Source organism: Aptenodytes forsteri, unplaced genomic scaffold (genome assembly GCF_000699145.1).
Source record: "Aptenodytes forsteri isolate BGI_AS27 unplaced genomic scaffold, ASM69914v1 Scaffold80, whole genome shotgun sequence".
NCBI classification, from domain to species: domain Eukaryota; kingdom Metazoa; phylum Chordata; class Aves; order Sphenisciformes; family Spheniscidae; genus Aptenodytes; species Aptenodytes forsteri.
In genome coordinates this window covers 1,848,169-1,872,262 of record NW_008795026.1, presented here as the reverse complement: position 1 = coordinate 1,872,262, position 24,094 = coordinate 1,848,169, and the positions used below count along the sequence as shown (strand labels likewise).

Here is a 24,094-nt window from a genome sequence, read left to right as displayed (position 1 = left end):
AGTGTCAAAGGCCTTGCTGAAGTCCAGGTAGACCACATCCACAGCCTTTCCCTCATCCACTAGGCGGGTCACCTGGTCATAGAAGGAGATCAGGTTGGTAATTATTATTTAGTGTAGTTTGAAAGTGAATCCCAGTCATACTCTAGCCATCTCAGCTACTCTGTAATCAGAAAAGAGGGTGAAATTCCAGGGTTTCAACCCATTCTAAAATACGGAGGATAAACTGTTATGTTGCCTATATAATTCATTTAAGATGCATCCTTATCACAACGTCTAGACTGTATAAATGGACCTGGCTACTAAGCTAAGTGGAATGATTCCTGTCCCATCGGCAGTAAAATTCTGACCTACATTCTAAATGGAAAAAGAGATTTATCCACATGAAGAAATACTGGGAAGCTTCATGAACATATTAAAAATGCTAGAAAATAATATTTTGGTATGGGACAATCAGCATAAATTTAAATTCTTTCCAATTTAATCACAGACTTTTACTAATTGGATATCTCTTTGCATCACTGCAGAAGCTTGTACTTTCAGGTCCGGAACTAGCATGGGTTTCTCAAGCCCCGCTATAGTACAAAAATATGCAGAAAGGATAAAAAAAATGCTTGATGGAATAGCAAAGTAGTAAAAGTTCATTTCTCCACTAGATGGCTTCATTCCCATGAAGATATTTGAAACGAAATTCAACTTCATTGCTTCCCATGTTAACAAACTATCTTAAGAAACTATATAAAATTTGATTATCTGCTTGTATGAAACTGATTATTAACTTTATAGATCTGCCAGCGAAAGCAATACTGTAAAGGATATAGGTCCCTTACCTCTTGGTTCAGAAAACAGTAGAGAACTGCTACAATAAACCCCTGGGGGAAAAAAAAAAAAGTAAAAAAAACTTGAGTGTTAGCACAGTTTGAAAAAGCCACTTGCACTATCTGACTTCATGATGGTACTGTGTATGTGAATTAATGAGCATCATTATAAGCTGGAATATTGTTATAAACTGGAAAATTCCTTCTGTATCTCCAATAAAGCTGATCAGCCAGATAATAAACTAATTAGTGACATTTCACTAAAATAAGTTCAGTAAGGCAATATGAATTCACAAGAACAGATGATATGGCAGCTGAAGTTATCTCACGTTATCCTTACAAAAGTATGGTCCATTCTACAGCCGAACAGACTGAGCTAATTCTTTACGCAGTGTAAATCAGTAAGGAAACACAGACTTCGTAAGGAGATCCATGTATGGAGTTCATACAGCTTTCCAGTCAACTTCTGTGTCTTTGCAGTATATCAGATGAGATCAAATTCTGGCCTATTGAATATTTTCGTTAAGATTCTGAACTGAGATAAACCCAGGAAAATCCTAGGAGGTCAATGGACCTATGTGATCAGATACCAGCTAAAGACCTCATCCTTTTATTCAGTTTACTTATTCCTTACATTTTTAATTAACTCAAGGGCAGAGTTTAATTTAATTAATGAAGGGCAGATGGGTGCTGCCTTGCTGACTTATTCCTTACATTTTTAATTAACTCAATGAAGGGCAGATGCGTGCTGCCTTGCTCATAACTCAGGTAGCAAAGCCACTTGGAGGCTATGTCAGAGCAGCCCCAGTAGCTGTTCTGGTTGGCACCAAGCTCCTCAAGCTGTCCATACCCTGTGTGTCAATTCAACAGCTGGGGGCATCCAAAGTACACCAAACGTTTTGCCTACCCTGGAGGGAAAAGCATGTAGCATTCCTGAGGGCAGTTGTCGGTAAGGGGCAGATATGTGCATCAGTCACTATTCTGTGTTTATATGTTTGCCTATCAATTTATTCTTTGCCAAAGAATTTGAAAGGAGGCTGGACCTACAGCTTTGATTGCCCCTGGATAATTTAATGTCAACCCAAATCAGCTTGATCTTGTCAATGAAGTCAGGGAAGGTATGTGGATTGCCACTGGTAGCAAAGAAGGTTTTCCATGCTTGACGTTGACCCACCATCCAATTTACACATGCATCTGAAAGACTTGGCCTTGTATTTGCAAAATCTGCAAATATACAGTCTAGCTTACAGCCAGATAGGATGGAGGTCACATCTTCAGATACTGCAACTCAGCAAAGAACCATGAACTCTGTGAGGAGACACTAGCTTCAGGATCCAACGATTTTTTGTGCAATGCTACTTGTCATGTGGACAGTAGATTGAATTAGAAAACATACTAAGAAGGAAGTGAAGCCTCTGCAGTCATTTTACCTGAAAAGATCCAATGCAGAGCTCTAAGTAAAGCCGAACCCCCAGGCTGGTATATTCCGGAAGAAAGTTGAAGACAATATAATGGGTTCCAAATAATGGAATTAGAAGCAGAGTTGACCTTGAGAGACGTCTAGCACAGGGCATGAGAAGAAGTAAGGTGATATTATTTTCCTGAGTAAAGACTATTGCATACAATATGCAACAGTAAAGAACAGAAGTTAAAAAGAGGATCTAAATATCTACATGTGAAGTTCATATCTCTTGGGACTACAGTGTTGGGCAGAAAGCATAATGAAAAAACTAGCTGGAAATAGGTTTCTGATGCTTATTGCCTTATTGGCAATACCATGTTCATGGCGATACCATGTTCATGGCTTTTCTTATGGTATTTTGTCATTCTGTCTTTCTGAATGAGATTGCAATTCAGGAAAACACAAAGGAGTAGAATATATTTTGCCCCATCGGAGCCATTGAAAATTTAACATGAATTTGTAAGTAAATACAGAAGAAGTAATATGCAGGCTCCCTTTATAGTTCATGTACAGGAAAAGGCATCTATAGAGAGTAAATTATCCTACCCTAAATCAGAGATCTAATGTAGATTCAGTTAATGGTTTCCTAGTCTCTCCATTGACTGTAATTGGAAGGTAGACATCTGAACTGATCTGAATACACCATGTTTAGATGGTCACTATTAGGTGAGATGAGTCTCATCCTTTGACTAGTTTTCTTGGGAATGGGATAAAGTTAGGAATTTCTAAAATTTAATCCAGCCAAACTGAGCATGTCTGTGCCACTGGACATGTGCTTCTCGTTTTAGACAAGATGATACAAGTTTTTTTATGATTAAAATAATTGATTTTTTTATTATTATTATCCATACACTAACCTGTACTGAGACGAGTTATTGAAGTTGATTTGTCTAGGGTCTAGTTTTTTCAGCAAACTTCAGATGATGTTGATAAATAGGACAAAATTGACCTGTTCAAAATATTTTTGGGGGAAAAAAAGAAAAGGTTACTTTCGCATGTAAAACTTTGCAATGAAAACCTGTTTGTTTACTTTAGTTATTATGTAATTTGTGCAGTTTCAATGAGACCAGTGAAAGATTATTAGTGTCATTCCTGTTGGCAGCATTCAAGCACCTCAATAGGTTGCATTCCTTCTTAAAGAAATAGCTGAAGATGAAAACTTGAGAATTTGACTTTGTTAAGTAAACTATTTTTGTCAATAGCTTGTGTGATTCTTTTTATTTTTTGTAGCTCATATAATTTTGATTCTCTTTTGAGATGGCTATTGCATTAAATTATGGCTAATATCTTTAGACATTATTAGAATTCATCTGACTAAATATAGGTATCTACAATGACATGTCTGCATCTGAGCTCATCACCCTGTTTGCCCTTTGTAGCCAATGGAGAGCTAGCCAGTACAGCCAACAGAGCCTCAGGTGGAGTTGGGGACGAGTCATCTCCTCCAAACGTAGACATCTATTATAAGTCAGAAGAATCACATACCAAAAGTGCACATTTCTCTTTGTTGACTCTAAAGGGAACTGAGGAGCATTAGCTCAGCTCCAAAGCTAGCTGGGGTCAATCCTAACTTGCAAATCAAATTTTCTACAGTTGCAATTTGGCACAGCTTTACCAAAGTCTGTGAAGTTGCTCAATTTTCCACAATCAGAGAGTTTCTCCCTATGCATTTTTATGTGTCCATACACACCAGCTCTTTTTTAGGTGAGGCTGAATGCTTAATTTTCCTTAAGAATGTCCACATTTTACCAGAAAGTCCAATCTCATTTTATCCATCAGTGATGCCTTAAGTACATTCCAGCAGAAAAATCATCACTGCAATCCCCTGAATCTCTTGACTTCAAATGTGGATGTCAGATGAGCCCTAGTAGGGGGAAGAATAATGGAGGTAGAAGGAAATGTAATATCTTATTGAAACATGGCAAACTATGACCAGAACTCAACTTGAGATTCTTCATTCACATTATTTGCCTATATATGTCTTATTTGTATGTATCTGTCCTCCAATTAAATTAAGCTTTTAATAGATGGCCTTAAGGTCATCCATTAGCTGCTTTAACAAACATTTCTTGGGTTTAATGACATGTGGGAGTAATCATACATGATAATCATTTAAAGCCCATCAGTTTATTCAATAATTGTCAGGCTCAAGAGCTATTATCATTGTTATCACCTATGAACAGAAACCTATTGCCCTTGAAAGTTTGTATTAAAATCTATGGATGACTCTGGACTCTTAGGCTAAAACTTGTGTTTTCAAATATTGTAAGGATGGTTTAACCTCTCACCTGCCATTAATTTCAACCAAACTGACAATTCTATGAAAACTTTCATTTCTTTGAAGGATGTTTGCTTGGGGGGAGAGGGGCAGTTCTCTGCCACTTCTTTGTTTGCATTGGACGTAGGCAAGTTTACAGTAGAAATTCTACCATTCCTCTTCCTTATTTCAAACAACATTTCAGCAAACAGTAACCAGATTTTAATTTAAAAATTTTTCTTTTTTCTTCTAATTAATGTTGGCAAACTTAGAAGTACCTACCCCAACAGAAATTATAATAGGTCCTTTGATTAGCCACCAGTATGGAGAGCCTTGATTAATATCCCAGCATCTGAGAAAATAACAGTAAGTTTAGAAGAGACATGTATGTAATCACTACAATTAAGGTACCACGTAGCAGTGTCGCTGAAAATCTGAAGAGAGATATTTTTGTGCAGGTATAGCAAAAGTAACCCAATATTTAAACTCTGCTTTGAACAGGACATACTTATTACAGATTGTCCTACTCTCTTCAAAAAGAAATAGTGAACTCAATGTGTTAAGTGACAGCCACGGATGCAACTACTCTGACAAAACTTAAACCGATGATGCCATGACTGATGCAAAGATGCAGCTTTTTTTCTTCAAAGACACTTATTTAAGACATGAAACATTTTGTCTGTGTAAAGTAGTGAGCACTCCAGGCTTCAGAAATATCAAAAGGTATTTTGTTTCAGAAACTCCTAAAATTTTGCTTCCTTACTTTCTTTATGTGATTAGAATCTCTTCTTTTCTTGCAGCACAAATAAATATTTCAGGTTCCTGGGAAGGATCCCCTGCACGATTACAATATGATTGCCATAATGTACTCTAATGGAGATTGTAATCCCCATTCTCTATGTCCATAGTGGAATGGAAATGCAGAACTCCACCACAGGCACTAATCTACTTGGTGATGTAGGGAAAGGTGGGTAATATACTGATACTATTTTCCTATGTAATTGAAATTACATAAGCCTTCATCACAATTATTATTTTAAAAATATATCCCAGGAATCTAGAATAATGTAGGAAATAACCACTTACGCTGTGTCTTCAAAGTAGAATTTTGCTAATATCCATATAAGGGTGAAAAGCGTTGGAAAACCTGTTAGACAGTTAAACAAAAACTGTGGTTGTCTAATTTCATCAATTAATCCAAATCTTGTTCACTGAAACTCTGCTGTGATGATACAGATCACTCATTTTCAGAACTGGAATTACCCTTTGTGCTTGTTCATGTAACAGGAATTGCTTTAGACTCGTGGTATAAGCCTAAAAAGAAATCTCCTAATACCCGTGATGGAATGGAACAAGTTAAGGCATTGACTGTTTGGTGATCATGCATCACTGTGAAGATATAAAGGGACACACTTAGAGGACTGAACTTGCAACCTCTCACTAACGTGAACACAATTCACACGTGTGATCTCACCTAAGTTAGCACTTGCATGCAGATAGCACATTAAAACCAAGTTTTATTTAGTAAGCGTGCTTTTTGCATGACAAAATTTTGGGGAATAGAATTTACCAAATCTTAAAATAATAGTAATGCTACCACTTTACAAACACAGAATGTGATGCAGCCTACCTTACATCTTTCTAAAAAGGCACCTGAAGTCTCCCTAAAACACAAAACCTGATTCAGTCTGCTTAGTTGTGAGGCCTAGCCTTAATCTTTGGTGGCAACATGTATAGATTGCCTTCCTGAACTGATCAAAAATTCCCCTGGGCAAGTGCATTCACCTGCCCCATATATCCTCAGGAGGGAGTTCTCTGCTTTTTCCTTTACACAGCAGCTTTACGTGGGAAACCACTTAATTTCTGATTTCTGAGTCACCACAAAAGTCTGAACAATTAGATTTATTGCAGACTACAAGAAAAAGGAGCGCGGATGTTGCTGTCTCATGCCTGCACTGTTATTTAGTGGATAGAGCCCCTTTATTCACACAATTGCCCAATGCAAAAGATGGGCTGTAGCAGCATCAGGACTACAAAAATGCCTGCTATGCCTCCAGATGCACCCATTTTCTTCCAGGAGGCTTCACTGTCCCAGGATAGTCTTCTTCTAGACTATGTAACTATATTCTTGCATGAACTGAAGCAAGGTACACCTAACTTAGGAGATTGGGATAGCTCCTTAGAAGAATCTGTGTTTTCAGCGGGGAGGAGAGGGTCAAGCAGACTGGATCTCTCTCTCTGTTCCCAAATGTACTTATTTTTCCAATTCTTTCATAGGGACTTTAATGCCGTATTTAAAAAACTTGATTGCTCTTCACTAGTATACATGTAAAAATAAAATCAAAGCAATGCCCAAGTTGGGCACTTCAATTAGGCAGACTAGATTCCACATCCAGTATTTTTAATGGGATGGATAAAGCCTTTTGTAACATCTTGCTTTTTATTTATTTCATGTAAAAGCCTTACTTACCCCAGCCAAAGAGAACAAGCCACCAAAAATATCTTCTTCCATGAGAAAGAGATGAGAGTAGTAGACAGTTTAGATAAAGAGCCTCTACTAGCAGCCACATGAAATTTGTCATCGTGAAGTAGTGACAGAAAACAACTGAGATCTTGCATTCAGTCTAGGGAACAGGAAAGTCATAGTTTTGGCATTACTTGTGCATACATGTGTTTGATTTGCAGAGGCAGTAAGCATCTGTAATTCTGGTTGACATCTACAAAGAAGATCTCACAATTAAATGCATATTTAAAGGGAAAGCTTCAAATGTGTCGTGGTTTAACCCCAGATGGCAACTGAGCGCCACACAGCCGCTTGCTCCCTCTCCTCCCCAGGTGGGATGGGGGAGAGAATCGGAAGAGCAAGAGTAAGAAACTTGTGGGTTGAGATAAGAACAGTTTAATACTTGAAACCATATAACGATAACAATAACAATAACAATAATAGATTGTAATGGAAAATAGAAGGATTGGAGAGAGAGAGAGAGAGGGAGAGAAACAAAAACCCAGGGGGGAAAAAACAACAAACAAGTGATGCAACCGCTCGCCTACCACCAACCGATGCCCAGTCAGTCCCTGAGCAGCAATCGCTGCCCCCCGGCCAACTCCCCCCAGTTTCTATACTGAGCATGACGTCCCATGGTATGGAATGTCCCTTTGGCCAGCTGGGGTCAGCTGTCCTGGCTGTGCCCCCTCCCAGCTTCTTGTGCACCTCCTCGCTGGCAGAGTATGGGAAGCTGAAAAGTCCTTGACTTAGTATAAACACTGCTTAGCAACAACTAACAGTGTGTTATCACATTGTTCTCATGCTAAATCCACAACACAGCATTGTACCAGCCACTAGGAAGAAAATTAACTCTATCCCAGCCGAAACCAGGACAAAATATAATATGGCTTTCTGAATAGTAAGGCTTTAACCGTCATAATAGCTTGGAATCTCCACTGTATTTTGGTTTATATCTCTATGCTAGAAATATAGATTGGGCTCCCAAGCATGTGATTTCTTCCACAAATGCACTTCCTTCAGTGTAGCTTATACGAGTAGAGTCAAATGGTCCATAGCCCTTGGAGAAAAGTATGTTCAAGGACACATCGTATTTCACTTTCCTACTTAGGCTCAGTTTTAAACTTTTGTGTGGCCATGAGCAATGCAGAAGAATCATCCCATAAACCTCTGTTTGAAAACCATTGCCAGTATTTGTGGCTGGACCAAAGCTAAGTTGATTGCCTAGTACCTTGCATGTCTTGTGGTTTTACAATTCAGAGCTTCCAGTCAGAACATGAAATCCAACATTTCCAGAAGAAACATCTTTTAAAAGTTGTGTTATGAGGTACTCAGATCTTCAGTTTTAGGCTTCAGATTATAGAAGCGTAACCCTGCAATGATGCTGCTTTTTTCTATGGCAAAGTCTATATCTGATTTAGAGTTCTACAGGATCACAAATTGATGCATTCAGAACGCAGAAGTTCTGAGGTGCACACTTATGGAGGTAAAACATACTGAATAAAAGAATTATATAATTTTCACTACCAGGTTAGAACAAAAAAAAATTAAGTAGTGAAAAAGAGCAAGGAAAAGTGAAACCATATATACATGGTATGCAAAGACATCAAGTACCACAGTATCCTGCTTTTCATGTGCTTACTGTAGAGAAGCTGCAGTGATCAATGTCTTCTTCTTGGAAAAGGACAGCATCCTTAATGAAAATGGCAATAGCTTTTAAGATAAAAGTAAAAAAGAGTTGTACATGGATATAATTTCTGGGACAGCGAAGCCTCCTGGAAGAAAAGAAGAAATGTCCTTCTGAGGTACTTAACTGTCTTGTACCAGCAATAATTCAAATATGCAATAAGTCCTTGTTTCTTCTCAGGTACTTGCAGGCAGATATAGAAAGAACACTGTCATTCACTCAGCTCTCTCTGCAGGCAGGCAGAGATAGAAACCTTCTTCATGTAAAGCAGTTCACCCACAGTCTACATCTTAATCTCCTTCCTTGTTAGGTGGCACCCTGGTGATGTTTCTGGTCTGCCAAATTCCAGGAATCTCAGTTTTAGTTTGGGTTCAGTATAGAATCATAGAATCATAGAGTCATTGAGGTTGGAAAAGACCTCTAAGATCATCGAGTCCAACCGTCAACCCAACACCACCATGCCCACTAAACCATGGCCCTAAGTGCCTCATCTACTCGTCTTTTAAATACCTCCAGGGATGGGGACTCCACCACTTCCCTGGGCAGCCTGGTCCAATGTTTCACCACTCTTTCAGTAAAGACATTTTTCCTTACATCCAATCTGAACCTCCCCTGGTGCAACTTGAGGCCATGAGCTCAGGCTTTTGGTTGGCATCATTTTGGGGCCAAGAGAAACCTGCATTTGAGGAATGATCTTTACTGATACAATTCTGACTGTGGCTAAACCGCTCCCCAGAGCAAGCATGCAGAGATGTCCTGGACTAACTAGACAGTTTTCTCAATGAACAGGGTAATGATAACATAGCAAGGTTTTCTATACGGCAAAATGCCGTGGGTGAGTTAAATGGTGTTAAATCCCTGTGCAGACAGCCTTATCCAGAATTAAAGAATTCTTCCTTAATTTACCAAAGTTAATCTTATGAATTAAATGAATGCAGACAATTTAAAACAATTTGGCACATCTACTTTAAATTCTCATGTTCAGTTAATTCAGATTTATTTTTTTGACTGTTATTAAATGCAGATTTTGGAGGAGTTATACAGCTTCAACTTTATGTTTTCATTTGGAGGTGAAGACTTCAGCTAATTAGCAAAGAGCCCCATTAAAAGCTGAATTCCATCTAGATCCAGTAATTTCAGGGTCACGTAATCTTAAAACTCACTTGAGTATGCAGAATTTTATTACTGAACTCAAATGCCAACCCCATTGTTAACTATAACTTTTTCCTCCTTATTGCTAAGTCTCTTTATGTCCATTGTTTCTTTCTTTCCCCTTATTTGGGCTGGTTTGTTTTCCTGAGGTCAGAGTGGATGTCAATAAACATATCTGTTGACTTCCAGACATGAGCTAGGAACCAACAGAGGTCAAGAAACTTTCCCCAGAGAAACCTGATTCTCACAGCATAATAATAAAACTCTTTTGTCCTGCATAAATACAAGAAATAATCAAAGATTAATAAAATAAAACCTACATGGCAGCAAACATCAAATCCACATTAAATGAGAAAATAAACAGTTTTACTCTAGATATTCTAATTTATACCTAAAAATGCCTAATAGCTGGATAGTTCAGTAGGAAAGAAATCTTACCGAACATAGCCAAATTCAGAGCCTAACTTTCAAAACATGTCTTTAGTTGTAATTGTTTCAATAGTAATATATACAGTGCCACAAGAACATGGATTCAGAATCCAGTTCTTTGCGTATATTCTTATTAACATAAATTTCTCTGAAGCCATAAAAGGCAAGTACCCATAGTTTATAAAAAATTATCTTCATTCCAGCTAAAGCAAGCAAATTTATCTATTGGGTTTTTAGGATCAGAGTTGCTGACTTTTACCAATAGACAGTCAGGGTTTATTTCCCAGTTCGGATTTTTCTTATGTCTGGCTCGCTCTGATTGCTTTTCATTTCTAACCTCTATTTAATATTACTAAACCAATATGGACAGAAAATTTTATTTTTATTCTTCTGGATTTCTATCTATATTACTTTGTTATGTCTAATGTTGTCTCATGCAATCTAAGATACTAAGAACTATTAAAAGAATCGAGGTGAGAGGATAACTTTACATACCTGAATGCAATAAGAACTGTCACGGCAATAATGAGTGAGGTGATAGATACACTGTATCCTACAGTGTAGATGATCTTTATAGTAGAAAAGTAGGATTGCTATAAAAGAAGAGAATTATTTATCACACAACTGGCAGCCAAATGACATCTGTTTTACTGATTCTGGCAGTTTTGCTTGGTTTGGTGCTTCCAATCTGTTCGCATCCCTGACTGCCTTTTTCCCCCCTTTTAATCCCACAGCAAAATTCAACTGAAATCATTCATTATGTTTCTTTTGTGAAGACCCATTCCATAGCTAGGTGGATGCAGCCCAGTTTGATAAAGAAACAGGTATTGATCAGGATGGTTTCCAGCTCATTCATAAACCCATAAAAAATTAAGCCGGTCTTCCACAAAGACATTGTAAAAACTCTTATGCATTTGTATAAGCACTGCTTTTTATACCATGTTTTCTCCACAGCAATAGTAGGACAATCCTGCTGGCAGCTGGCTGCACGATGAATACAGAATTCTGTCAGCCTTTCCTTATGTTTCTCCACTTTCCTTCTTTCTGCTTCCTTACAATTTTCCCGTCTATTCTTCTTTTCCATTTTTATTGTGTTGGTGTTTTTTTTCCTGGGGTTGGGTTTTTTTTTCATTTTCTTCTTGCTTCCAAACTCAATTGTTACTCAGTCAGAATGTCAGTCAAAATCCATTTCAATTTAAATGGCACTTTTATCAGACATGATCTCTGACTGAGGATAAGCTGACTTCAACTATCACACATGGAAGCAGAAAATAGAATGAATAAGCTCTAGGCTACAAATCTTTCCCTTCAGTCTAACATGGTCTGTCTCTTGGGTCCCATTTCAATGTTTTTTTATCCTAAAATCTACACAGCTATGCAATGAGTTGTTACAGTTCACTGTGGGGAAGGGCAGATACTCGTTTTGAGCCTTAAGTATCATTTAAGACATTATAAGGCTGACATTGGGTAGGATTTATTTCATTTATTTTAGCTGCTTAAAAATTAGCTGCCTAAGTATGAGCAGCTGAGTGTATAGTAAAATGAGCAGTGTGAGAGCACGGCCACAGGACTGTACAGTTTAATTGTTAACACAATCCTGTTTCTTCTAATTTTGTTTCTTTTCTAGTTAATGAAGAAAAACAAGCACTCCCAGAAGTCAATTCAACTCATTGTAAGAGGAGACCTTATCACTTTCTGTCAGCAAGAAAAAGGGTCTACCACTACACCTGCCTTAACAAGTTCAGGTCGATAGGTCTGGTTTAGCAGAGCAAAACCTTTGGTGCTAAGGACCCTACATCCATGCTGTGCGCATTTCTGACTAGCCATATTCTAATCCCATGGGCTGAACTTTTATTATCGGTCAGAGCACACTAGGTGCACCCTGCATTTGTCTTCCAGGTTAGTTTCATTCATAGGAAGCCAGCTCATCCTTTCTGAGAGCACCCCTCTGTAAATGCAGTAAGTGGGGATAACCAAGAGATTTCCTTGAAAAGCTCCCACCTGATCCTGACCAAAGCACTGATATAGATCCACCGTGCAGTGATTAGCTTAGACATACACAATAATTTTTTGAGACTGATGAAGTTAAAAGATGTGGAAACCGTGCTTAGTGGCCTTTTCTGTCTCGTGGATGAACTGTGATTACCCATGTCCCTGACTATGCACAATTCCAGCCAGAGCTCAGAGAAGTCCCTCAGAGCTACAAAGCTAGCCAGTAAGCCTGGAAGGCACCACTCCATAAGAAACACCTCAAATCTGCGCGAGGCTGACCTTAGTTGGCAACCTCCACTTACAAATCAGAGATGAAAAACACAGAAAATAATCAAATCCTTAAGTGGATAAACCTACAACTGAGGAGTTTACCTTGAGGTAAAATACGGGTTACTACTAAAAAAAAGCCATAGATTCATTTAAGGTTGTTTTTACACCAAAGATATAAGGAAGCAATAAAAGAAGAAAGAGAAGAGTTGCATTCCAGTGTAAGTGTTTATTTATGGAGAGCAGCAGGTACTGTGGCTTAGGGGCTGGAGAGGAAGTTTGAGTTAAACAGCATGATAGTAAGTACAAAAAGTAGCGGAAAGGCCAGAGAAATCTCCCCATGATGATACAAACTAAATTCACTCCAGCAAAGTGAATGGACTTCAACTACAGTATAAATGTTATTTTCATTCTCTCTATAGTGTACAAAAAAGGATAGTATTCACCTGACTTGTACAAATAAAGACAAAAGTGCAGTCTTTAGCCTGTACAAAAGAAGGGTAGAGATCTAAAGTTAGACTAGACAACTAATTTTTAATCACTTAAAGTGTTTTTTTTTTCTCTGAAAGAGGAGTTACAGGAAGCTAAGCATACCTGTACAATATGAGCACACCTATACAATATGTTTATCTCCTTGTTAGAGATCAAGCACATTATTTTCCCTGCACATATAACCTCTAAACATCACCAACTGTGCAAATCTAGCTGAAGAAATATGTCAAATTCTGATCTGCATTACAGAGATGTAGATTTTGAAACTTTTTAATTTTTTTTTTCCTTGTTGAATTAGATATTTTATGCTAGGCAGGATGAGAAAACAGAAACTCCTCTTGTCCTTAGATCCTGCTGAGTTTGGAACAGTAGCGTTATAACAGCATATTTGCTGTACTGATGCTGTGATGTCACAAAATCATCTTGCTGACTGATATTATTGAAATGTCTTAATTCATATTTTATGAACATTTCATGATATATCTCTAGCTGTTATATCTGCGAGCGAGTTCAACAGAACTGCATGGTTGTATGGAATTTGCAGCTGGCTTTATTTTTATTACACTCATACCTGAATAATAAAACATCCTTAGCAATTCTCCAAAATAAGTGACTAGAGTAAAATTTGAATTGCATTCCATACTTGGTAAGAAATTTCAGCTTCAGCTGAGTTTCCCTCCCTAGTGGTCTTCAGGAATAGAAAGGAATCCTATAACGTCAGCACACCACTCACATATATTTATTTAATTAAACTTACTTCTTCAAGCGGAATCTCATCTTCTACTGGACAAGCAATATGGTAGGGAGGGAATGGGTCAGACCAGCCTTTCTTTGTGCAGTTCCTTTTTACTATCCCAGCTGAAACAGAAGCACTTATTTTTTCTTATGAAGAGTCACATAACACAGAAAATAAAAAAAAACAAGAAATCTCTTGCTGGTACGAAGGTTGTACCAGGAGGAGAGGATCATCTCTGTTAGCATCTGACAGAGTTGATAGGACATTTTGCATGTGTACATTCAGGTAGTCAGATACAAAACTTTTCACTTTATCTGGAGGCAAACAATGGGAAGAAGTGAGAGAGAACCAGGGTGACAGAGGTAGAGGTAGGAAGGAGTAAGGAAGAAATCATATCAGGGACAAGGAAGTCCATTGAAGAAGATTGGGAAGCACTGCTTCATCAGATCTCTGCCTCGTTAAGTGCTCATCCCTCTAATGTATCCCTTCTCGCTCCCACCTTCCTTGGGGCTTACTCTTTCTTTGCAGGTCAGAGGCTGGAATAAGCGGTTTGTTCTATGAGGACAGCACATTTCCATAAAAAGATTTATGAGTCAGATGAAGGATAAGTAAGAGAATCCCAGGGCAGGAAATGAATCTGCACAGATGAAAAGGATTATTCTTATCCCTCATTTATAACTAGCATGTGTTGGGTGAGGCAGAGGTTGAGCTTTGCAGTTTCTTTTTCTTGTGGAACTGCCAAATCTAGGTCTTTCCTGGAAGATTGCTTCCTCTTTATGGGCTTGCAGTTTGTTCCTAGCCATATTTACCCAGAGAGTAAGCAGTCACAAAGGCATTGGTTTGCACAGTCTTGCATTTGACCCAATACATGCTACTTCAATTATAAAATTCTGCTTTGTATCTCCAACCTTGGTCTTAAAGAACAATCACATTATTCATTCCTCTGCCATTCATTTCATCCCACACTAATCAGAGCATAAATCTCATAAAGCCCCATGCTTAAGTTCTGGCCTAGACAACCCCCATACGAGTTCTGTAGAAAACTCACCCAACAAGCTGATCCCAAAGCCTATGGAAACCAGTGGAAATCACTCTATTGATTTCTTTGGCTCAGGGCCTCATCACAGACTATGGGATTATATCCAGTTATGGATAATGCTTAAAATATGAGAAGAACTGCTAAGATCCCTCAGATCCTACTGAAATCTTTGCAGTAATTCTCTGATCCTGAGAGCAGGAACTTGCAATGTTCTGTCTTCACCCCCCATTTTTAGAAATGTTTTTGCCAGGCATGCAACACAACAATAGGAGTACAACCATGATAGCACATCACCTGGCTCCTTCATGAAGTGAAAGAGGATGTTTGGGCACAGTAAGGCAAGAGTCTCTCCAGCATCTGCCTCTGGCCAGCACAGTAATTTGTCCCAAGTTCTCTTGCAACCTCAGACAGAAAGTGAAATGAATTTTTAAGCATAATTATATTTGAGCAAAATAATAAAAAGAAAGAAACACCTTTTTAAATTTTGACCCTCCACCCCTTACATATCTTATAAAAATAGTTTAGCCTCAATTTTTATTCTATAGTGAGAGATAAACACCTCCAGAGGACTATTTAATCTGCTTTAGATAGACCCCCTGTGTTAGACTGGGGTGGGTTTTCAGACACAATGCAATACATGAAAAAGTATTGTGGAAATGGGCTGGAGAGTGATGCTGGAAGAAAGATCAGATTACGGTACTTGTTAAGGGGTTACCCTATTTTTAAAGATCAACACACCCTCACATAGCAAGCATGATGTCATGATAGCATCCAGTTGGGGAAGGAATAGGACAAAGACACAAAGATCCACTCAGATAGATTGACTATCCATATTTGAATGTGAAAAAAATGTGGAAAAAAAGAATTGAAAGGAATGGGACTAGATGGAAGAAGAGCTGACCAGAGAACAGGGATGTGCGACAATAAATAAAACACTCAAACATGCACATTGGCAGCATGGCTGCGTCTGGCTCTCGTAGGATGTCTCTTCTCTGTCACTCTTTTCACCCCTCACACACGGATACCTGGTGGTGTTGCATTCCCATGCTCTTCTGAGTCCTCCAGACATTCAGCCTCCTTTTTCTTCAGCTCTGTCATCAAATCACATTCTGGATGGACGTTCCCAGCAACCTACAGGGAGAGGAGTTTCAGCTGATTAGTAAGAAGGGGTTGGGTAGGATCTCATGAGCCATTAAGTCCAGACCCACTTTTGCAACAAGGCTGTGTTAAGGACATAGAGAACTAGCTTATGGCTTAGCAATCAAAAGGTGACACTGTCTCTGCACAAATCACAATGCTTTTGGCAGATGAACCCAGATGAGCTCTGTCAAAGGCAGTTGAGCTCTGCTACTTTACATCAGAGCAAATCCTTAGGCAGTATAGCTGTCAGAGGATGATAGCTACAGATCTGTACTGGAAAGTTTATAAGATTTCTCTGACTATGTTCATAACAAAAGACCTCTTTGCTAGGGCGCGGGTTTGAGTGTAGGACTCATTTGCACCCTGACTTTAGCCCCTGCTAAATCTGAGCTCAGGGAGACAGAGTGCACTTGGACAGGCTCCTTTTCTTAACAGTGAAGGGCCCCGCGCTGTAGGGCATGCTGCAGAGCCCGCCTGCTCCTCAGCCTAGGCATGCCTCTGCCAACCTCTGAACAACACCTTGAAACCACATACAATTACTGTAAAATTGTCTTCTGAATGAGCTCTTCACTCCAAAAGGAATGAATCTGTTCTCTCCCTTCTGTCATCTGCCTTTCTTTACACAGGGTGGGAGGCAAAACTCCTTTCTTTGGAAAAAAACTCTGCACCAAAGCATTTGTTGGTTTGGTGTGCTGGCGTAGAGAAAAAAAAATTGTCACCCAGTGTTTTAACAGTAGGAACCTTTTGGTTGTTCTAGTCATTTAGATTTGTGCTTACATGAACACCGCAAGAGAATTAGAAAGGATCCAGAGTACCTTGGCCACCAAAGGACAAAGTCTGCAGCAGGCTGTTACACACCATGACTGCTGTGGGTGTACCCACTGTGCAGAAGTACACACGTCTATTTTTCATGAAGAAAGCAATATGTGCCTTGTCCAGCCATAGCCATTGTCCCCAGTCCCAGAAAGCCAGTTGTCATCAGAGACACTCTCACCTACGTCCTGGCCACTGGTGCCAGTGTGCTCTGTATGTGCAAACGTAGATATAAAGACACAGATACACGCAACAGAAAATAAACTCAGGATGAGACTTGCATGGTGAACAGGTGGCTGGCATATGGCTCAGTTTTGTTCCACCCAGGGAAGATTAATATTCAGGGAATTTGGAAAATAAATAGCTGGCTTTCTGTTGATTCAGAGGGCAGATCACATCCATTCCAATAAGCTGGTGTTTCCCCTCCATGTTAATGTCCATATGTCATGTTGGTCTGCAAAGCATTTGAATTGCATATTAGCTAACAACTTGAGGCTCAGGCTGCTGGAGAATACTGGATTAATTGCACAGCCTTTGCTCTTCTGGGGTTTGGACCCTGGCAGTTGAAAATGGCATGTATCCACATGTATGCCTTTCAAGGAGCTAGTCTGTTTCCCATTTACTGCACTTTTAGGAGGATGTGGTTTTCCTGCCAAACTGGCAGACAGCGGTGCCATGGATCAGTTTAAGGCAGCAATGAAAAGGAGGGCCTATACTCAAGGTTGAATGAAGTTTGGTGTACGTTAGAGAAGGGTAACTATGAATGGATGGAGCAGAGGCCAGCCATTGCCTTAGCCCCAGGAGACAGAGATCTGATGTGTAGGATGCCTCAGTGATGTCAGCCCCGATCCGTAAAAACAGGTAGTCTAGGGAGCCCCTCAACTCCACTTCACTAAGATATGCAATGGTAGGCAGGATGACAGAAAATTGGCATCTGTCTTGAACATCTTTGCTCACTTGATATCTCTTCTCATGCCAACGTATATTCTTTCCCCCTTATACTCACCCTGAACAATGAAAGTCATCTATGCTGAAAAGCTCATTACCCATCGTGTATGGCAGCTGTTGCAAAAAGTAGCTTTATTAGTCAGTAGAAAAAACAGTCAGCACATTTACTGAAAAACTGTTTTACAACATTCTTCTGGTTCAGCTCGGTGTGCCCAGAAAAACCTCAGTAGGCAGGAAATATACCCATTTGCACTTTCCTAAATTATTTCTCCTGGAAAAAAAAATGACTAGATTTTGCCTGTGAAAACTGTCTTCGCTCATTGAAATGTTCATGGCAAAAACAAGCTTGTTTGGCTTATTCACCAGTCCAGGAAACCTTTTTTTTCTTTTTCTTTCTAAGTCTCCAGACTTGTGAGAACACTTTACATGCATCTCAAATAAAAAGGTGAGTCTGATCAAGTGCCAGGTATTTAAATTATTACCTCTTCCGTCAAGAAGACCTGACCTTAAGAGATGGTCTCACAGTTTATGTTCAAGTCAGTGCTAACCACTGCTTGAATGAACACTGAGTGCAAGATCTGCTATGACAGAAACTCAGGTAAAATAAACTAAAAAGGCTTATTCCACTTCTAGACTGTGTTCTAGATATATTCATCCCCCTAGAGCATTTGACTACATCTAGCAGACCCTTATACTTTCCAAACAGCTCTGAATACTATTCCTAAACAAGGTGTAGAATCAGATTCCAAACTACTCTGAAAACATATATACACTTAATTGTTTAATCTCATTTTCTACCTCCTTCCCTTCTGCCCACTTCTGGAAGCATCAGATAATGGGATAGAGGTATGAGCCATTCTTTAAGACAAGAATAAATGTCTGTGTATGTGATTCAGCTCCCTTTGGTGTCTACATCTACAGAGACATCATCATCTGATCTAGGCATCTTAGGTTCCTTTCATGAGGATAACAGAGAGAAGCATTTTTGTGCATAAAGCAGTTGAATTATTTTATACATTTACTTTTGGATGGAATGAGCTATGGTTTAGATTCAATTCACTGGGATTCCCCTAACTGTTAAATCCATGGTTACTTTCTAAATTTGGGCTTCAGCACTGAGTTAGATGAATATCACTTACTACAGCTACCGACATTATGCAGGCTTGTGCACAGATCATTACAGCAGAGTTATTTTGCCTGGTAGCTCAGCTGATAATAAGACAAGTGTTTCTGGTTTGTGGGATCCCTAAGGAAATGAAGCTCCATAAAATCTTTTAGTTTGCCACTTTGGTAATTCACTTGTCTTAGGATCCTCCCTACAGAAACTCCCTCTGTAGCTCACAGGTCACAGAATCACAAAATGGTTGAATCTAGCAGAACTCTGGGGATCATCTAATGCAACTTCCCTGCTCAACACAGGGTCAAGTAGAGAAGGTTGCTCAGGGCTGCGTCCAGTTGGGTTTTGGATATCAACTAGGATGGGGACTCCACAACCTCTCTGGGCAGCTTCTTCCAGTGGTGGGCTACCCTCACAGTAAAAAGTGTTTTCTTGTGTTTAAATGGAATTTTCTGTATTTCGGTTTGTACCCATTGCCTCTTGTCTTTTCATTGCATACCATTGCCAGAGGACCATTCAGATTGGCTAGGAGTTGAGCTGTCCTCAGGAGAGATGCCTCCTTTAATGGACTAGAGGGAAAGTCCTGGTTAGCTGCCATCTTACTTTAGGGTCTTCAACAAAATGTTTATTATGGTGGATGAATGTGGGCTCTTCCACCACAGGCAGCCCCTTGTGTCGGGTAGATGAGGCAAAACAGGAATCCAAACTCGGCTTGTTTCCTTTTCTGAATTCTGGTAATTAGTAAAGAAACATGAAGCAGAGGTTCTAGTACTTTTCATGGTCATTTACATCCATGAAGATGGACAGATGTGAAGTACCACTTCCCTGAGAGCCACTTAACATATAGCAGGTGAGATCTGCAGGTATGCCTGATCCGTAGACCTTGCTGAGCAGCTACAACCATTTCACAAAGCTGAGCAGAAGATAACGTGTCTCCCTTTAAAACTGTGCTGTCACCAGTTGAATTGCTCACATTTTTAGGAGTCTATTGCTTAAATGTTCATGTGGAGTGCAGCAAACCTAGATTCAATTCCCTGCCAAACCTGAGAAGTTTCAAGTTTTTGTTTCCCATTTTTCAAGGGAACCAGTATCCCAATAAGGCTTGTTTAGGGAGAAGGTTCCTAATCATGCAGCGTGAAACCATTCTGCATCTGCACATGCAACTTTCAAGTAAAAAATGGGATGTGCCTGATGAATTTTGGTAACTGCTAGCAGAACTTGAAAGAGGAGGAAATGGAAGGAGAAAAGAACAGATGGATGGCAATTTCGGAATGCGTCTTCCCAAGTCCATGCCAATCTGAAGATATCAATTTTGGATCAGTCTTTTAACTGATTCCGTGATAACTACTCTTTGGAGTTACTGACGGGCAAACACAAGGCCTCTTAGTGGGCCCTGATTTTCCAACAGCTTTGCATTTCCAGAACATCCATAACAATTCACTAAGGCAGAGCAAATTGGACAACAAACTCACTGGGCACTAGATACCTTTAAAGGACTTTGACACGTGGAAGTCAGCTACACCTTTGTGATGCTTCCACTACCATGAGACAAAATAAATGAATAATGGCTTAACTCCAAACTGAGTTGCTGTCAGGGTCCTAAGGGGCCTTAGTGGCCCTGCTCAGCCTGCCCTGGGGCCTCCCCCTACTCTGTCCATGGGCCCAGGACCCCTTTTCAGCTCAGTCTCTGCCCCAACAATGCTGTAGGATGGTGGTTGCAAGCTCCACTGCAGCCCTGCCCTACACAGCCATGGGCCCTGCTGATGTCTCAGCCTGGCCTCAGCCCATCCTTGTCCTCATGGCCCTGTCCAATCAACCGGGGCTATGTCTGACCCTGAGTTCCCTCACCGGGCCTGATCCTGACCCTGATCCTGACAGGCTGATATGCCCCCCAGTCTGCCCTGCCCCTTCACTGGAAATGGTGGGATGGGCTCTGGCTGGCAAGGTCCTGCCCTGCTCGTCAGGTTATCATTTATAGAATAAATATAGCTTAGAAAAAGTATAAGTGCTTTTCTTGTGGTCATATTTGCACCCCATTTGGACTTAAGACAAGGAAACAGGTATTTCCCCAATATTCTTTTTAGATGGACAAAAATGATAGGAATTGCGCAACAAAAGCCAAAATAAATAGAAATTTTTTTTGAGAGGACCATAGCTAATATTTCAGGTTGTCTTCCTGAATAACTTTATAGAAAAATCTTCTTGCTGATAAGGAAAACTAAACTACAAATGAAATAAACACTGATATGTTCCAAATAGAATATGAATTTGCAGTTGCTATATCCATCAGTTAATATATTAAGTGGAGCTGTAGGTTAGCACAACCACTGAAAATCAAGCAAATCTTTACCCTTGTCAGAGGGCCCCTGCTGAAAGTCTTCTTAATGTGATAAAAATTAAAAAAAAACCCAACAACAAAAGAAAACCCTCTTCCAGATCAGGCTCTAGAGAGGGACATGAAATGCACACATAAGAAAGTAAACTTCTCTTTTTTTAATTATTTTCAGTGTTTTCGTAACATCATGCAAAATTTGCTGCTTGAATCATGCTTTTCCTCTGTTCTCTCTCATATACATCAGAATGGATCAATATTTGCATTCTTTTCACATTACAGTAGGCACCATACAAGCAATGACAGCAAAAAAATCTCAGTTTATGGAAGCTGCGAGTCAGCCTCTTAAGCATTTAAAACCCCTCCAAAAGTTGAGTTCAGCTCTTCCAGGGAAAGCATACTATCAAATTACACCAACAATGAGAACAGATGGCTGTTTTTCCACCATTTTCTACTCAAATAAGAGTTTTTTACCTATCCTCTATTATAATAAAATACACAACACACACTAGGAGATTTTTATTGTACACTTACACATAAACTTGTTTTTGATCAGTGCATAATCGTATTATAACCAATCCAACTTTATAGAAGAAAGTGTTATTTCTCTTGGATAAATGGGACAGGTTCTTACAGAGACCTTCAGTGATATTTTTAACTATTAGCACTGGATCCTAATATTCTACTTATGAGCAATCATACTTATCCGCTACAGAGAAGCAGAGTTTGTCACACAGATGATACAAAGGAAACCATAGCTTCACATCAGTAAAAAGTCTTTTCAGTCATTTCACAGTGTTTTATTTATCTTGACCCACAAAAAACAAGCTGCTGTGCCACCCCTCATGAAATGTTCCTTCAGAGAAGAGATTCCCAGGGAAGAAGAAAGGATATAGCAGAAGGAGCACAAAAGGAAGATGCTGAAAATGTAATTACTCTCAAAAGCAAAGAAAAGATCCTTCCCCCACTTTTCACAGACCTTTCCTGATATCTGTGTGATCCTGAATGCTGGTTTACTAATCAGTGTCCAAAGCAAAATATCAGCAAGACCTCTAGGCTTTTTAATGCATTTGGATATTTCTAATTCTGCCATAAGCATCCCTGCTGGTTCAACTCATTTGTTACCTGTAGCATCTCAGCTGCTCACATATTAAATAACATTAATGCTATCAACAAGGCAGATGAAATTGTAACTAATAAGGCTGTAATCTGAAATTTAAGAAAACTCTATCAAAACTCAGCTGCTCTGATATAACAGCTCTCCTTCAGTTTCTTCTTCTTTGTCACTGTCTTTTAAAGCCTACACACAAAAAAAGGGGGGTTCTGCCAATTATGTTGCTTCTCCTTAGTGAGCGTGTGGTAAGAAAGCAGTGAAATGCATTAATATCGAGATCCTACAACGTGTGTCCCTTCTGCCACTGTTCACACTTTTCAGAGTGTCTTGCCTTTTTTAACTGGAATTCAGAGCAAATAAAGAGAAAAGAGACTCATGCAAAAAGTAAAGCTGTATCTGACCATCTTCTCCAAGAAGAAAATGAACAATTGTTGAAAAACAATGAAGTAAAAGCTTTTTTTCATGCAATTACTTACAAGCACTGCCAGACTCAGGGTGTACAGAGCACAGTGGTATAAAGCACTAGAGTTCATGTTCCAAAGCAAGAGTCAGACTTCACTTCTTTAGCCTTTCTTAGCATCTTTCACCTGCTTTTTGACTTCCCTTTCTCCTGTCAGTTGCTGATTTGAAGCATTTATCTTTTTGCACAGAAGTGACGTAACAGTACAGTGAAGTGGGAAATAAATATTAACAACTGTCTAAGCTGTATGTAACCTGTTTTCCACCTTTTTGACTTTGCTGCACGCTCAAAGACTAGACTGGATGAATTGAGTGACTGATCCCAAGATTATGGGAATCCTGTACCTCCTGGCAAGACCCCTGTTTCTTTCTTTGTAACACAAAATGATTTTAGGAGGGATGGACAGCTCTAAATGTTGCTAATCCTGTATTAAAACAACATGGCTGGCATAAGAGAAACCCTCTCCTAACAGCTAATGTTAATGTCAATTTATTCTAATAAAACACATTTCATTGTGTGGCTTCAGTGTATCTGTGTGGGGGTGTTTTTGTATGGAGTATAATGACCATGGTACTATATTTTAAAATACAGGATCAAAAACTACTCACAGACATGTGAACACAAATTCTTCTGGGTACCTGTTGGACATTGATTTGAAGGCAAAATTCACAAGGGATTCTTCTCACTTTGCTTCAGACTTCTGAAAGTTCAGTGTCTAAATCTGAACTTGTCAACTTCTCTAGTCAAAGTATAAAGATACGTACACTCAGCTCATTCATCTCATCCTAAGCTTTAAGACAGGCCAGATGAATCCCACTCCAGAAATACCCAGTCTCACTCAGAGCTAAATGTCTGATGTCCAGATGTCATAAAGGTCAGTTGTACTCCAGCCATGCTGTGTATATATGAAAGCTTGTCTATCAATTTATACTATCTTGAAGGACTTCAAATTCCATATCAACGTTAAGCAAATATTAACATTGCAAAATCAGAGACACAAGATATGAAATACCTTTAAAATATTGTTCTCCACTCTTCTATTCTCTTATCATGCCATTCCTCAAAATCAGTTCTTAACCCCGGCTCCCATCTTCCCACAATGATCCATCCTACAACCCTGTTTTCGCCTCTGACACTGTTTTTTGTCCACCTTCCCCGCTCATCTTTCTGCAGGTATATCAAATGACCTCTTACTGCTTATCTACACAGGTTGGAGAGGGGCATGTTGAGACCTTGGAAAGAAGCATCCCAGCTCCTAGAGTCACCACAGCTATGAGGAGCGAAGGTTGTACTTATGCAGGGCTCGACTACATTTGGAAACATCTGTGGAGATGAAGCC

General features: G+C 39.4%; 1 protein-coding gene across 1 annotated transcript in view; it reads right to left on the bottom strand.

Moving 5' to 3' along the window:
* The window catches only part of GHRHR (growth hormone releasing hormone receptor), a 24,861-nt gene extending 2,033 nt beyond the window's left edge, over positions 1–22,828 (bottom strand). Inside the window, 12 exon segments of the mRNA XM_009275978.1 lie at positions 828–869; positions 2,246–2,375; positions 3,135–3,226; positions 4,817–4,886; positions 5,621–5,681; positions 7,005–7,158; positions 8,680–8,812; positions 10,801–10,898; positions 13,814–13,914; positions 15,126–15,233; positions 15,857–15,962; positions 22,772–22,828. Of these exon segments, the coding sequence (XP_009274253.1) occupies positions 828–869; positions 2,246–2,375; positions 3,135–3,226; positions 4,817–4,886; positions 5,621–5,681; positions 7,005–7,158; positions 8,680–8,812; positions 10,801–10,898; positions 13,814–13,914; positions 15,126–15,233; positions 15,857–15,962; positions 22,772–22,828 (1,152 nt within the window).
* Between the last annotated feature and the right edge of the window lie 1,266 nt (positions 22,829–24,094).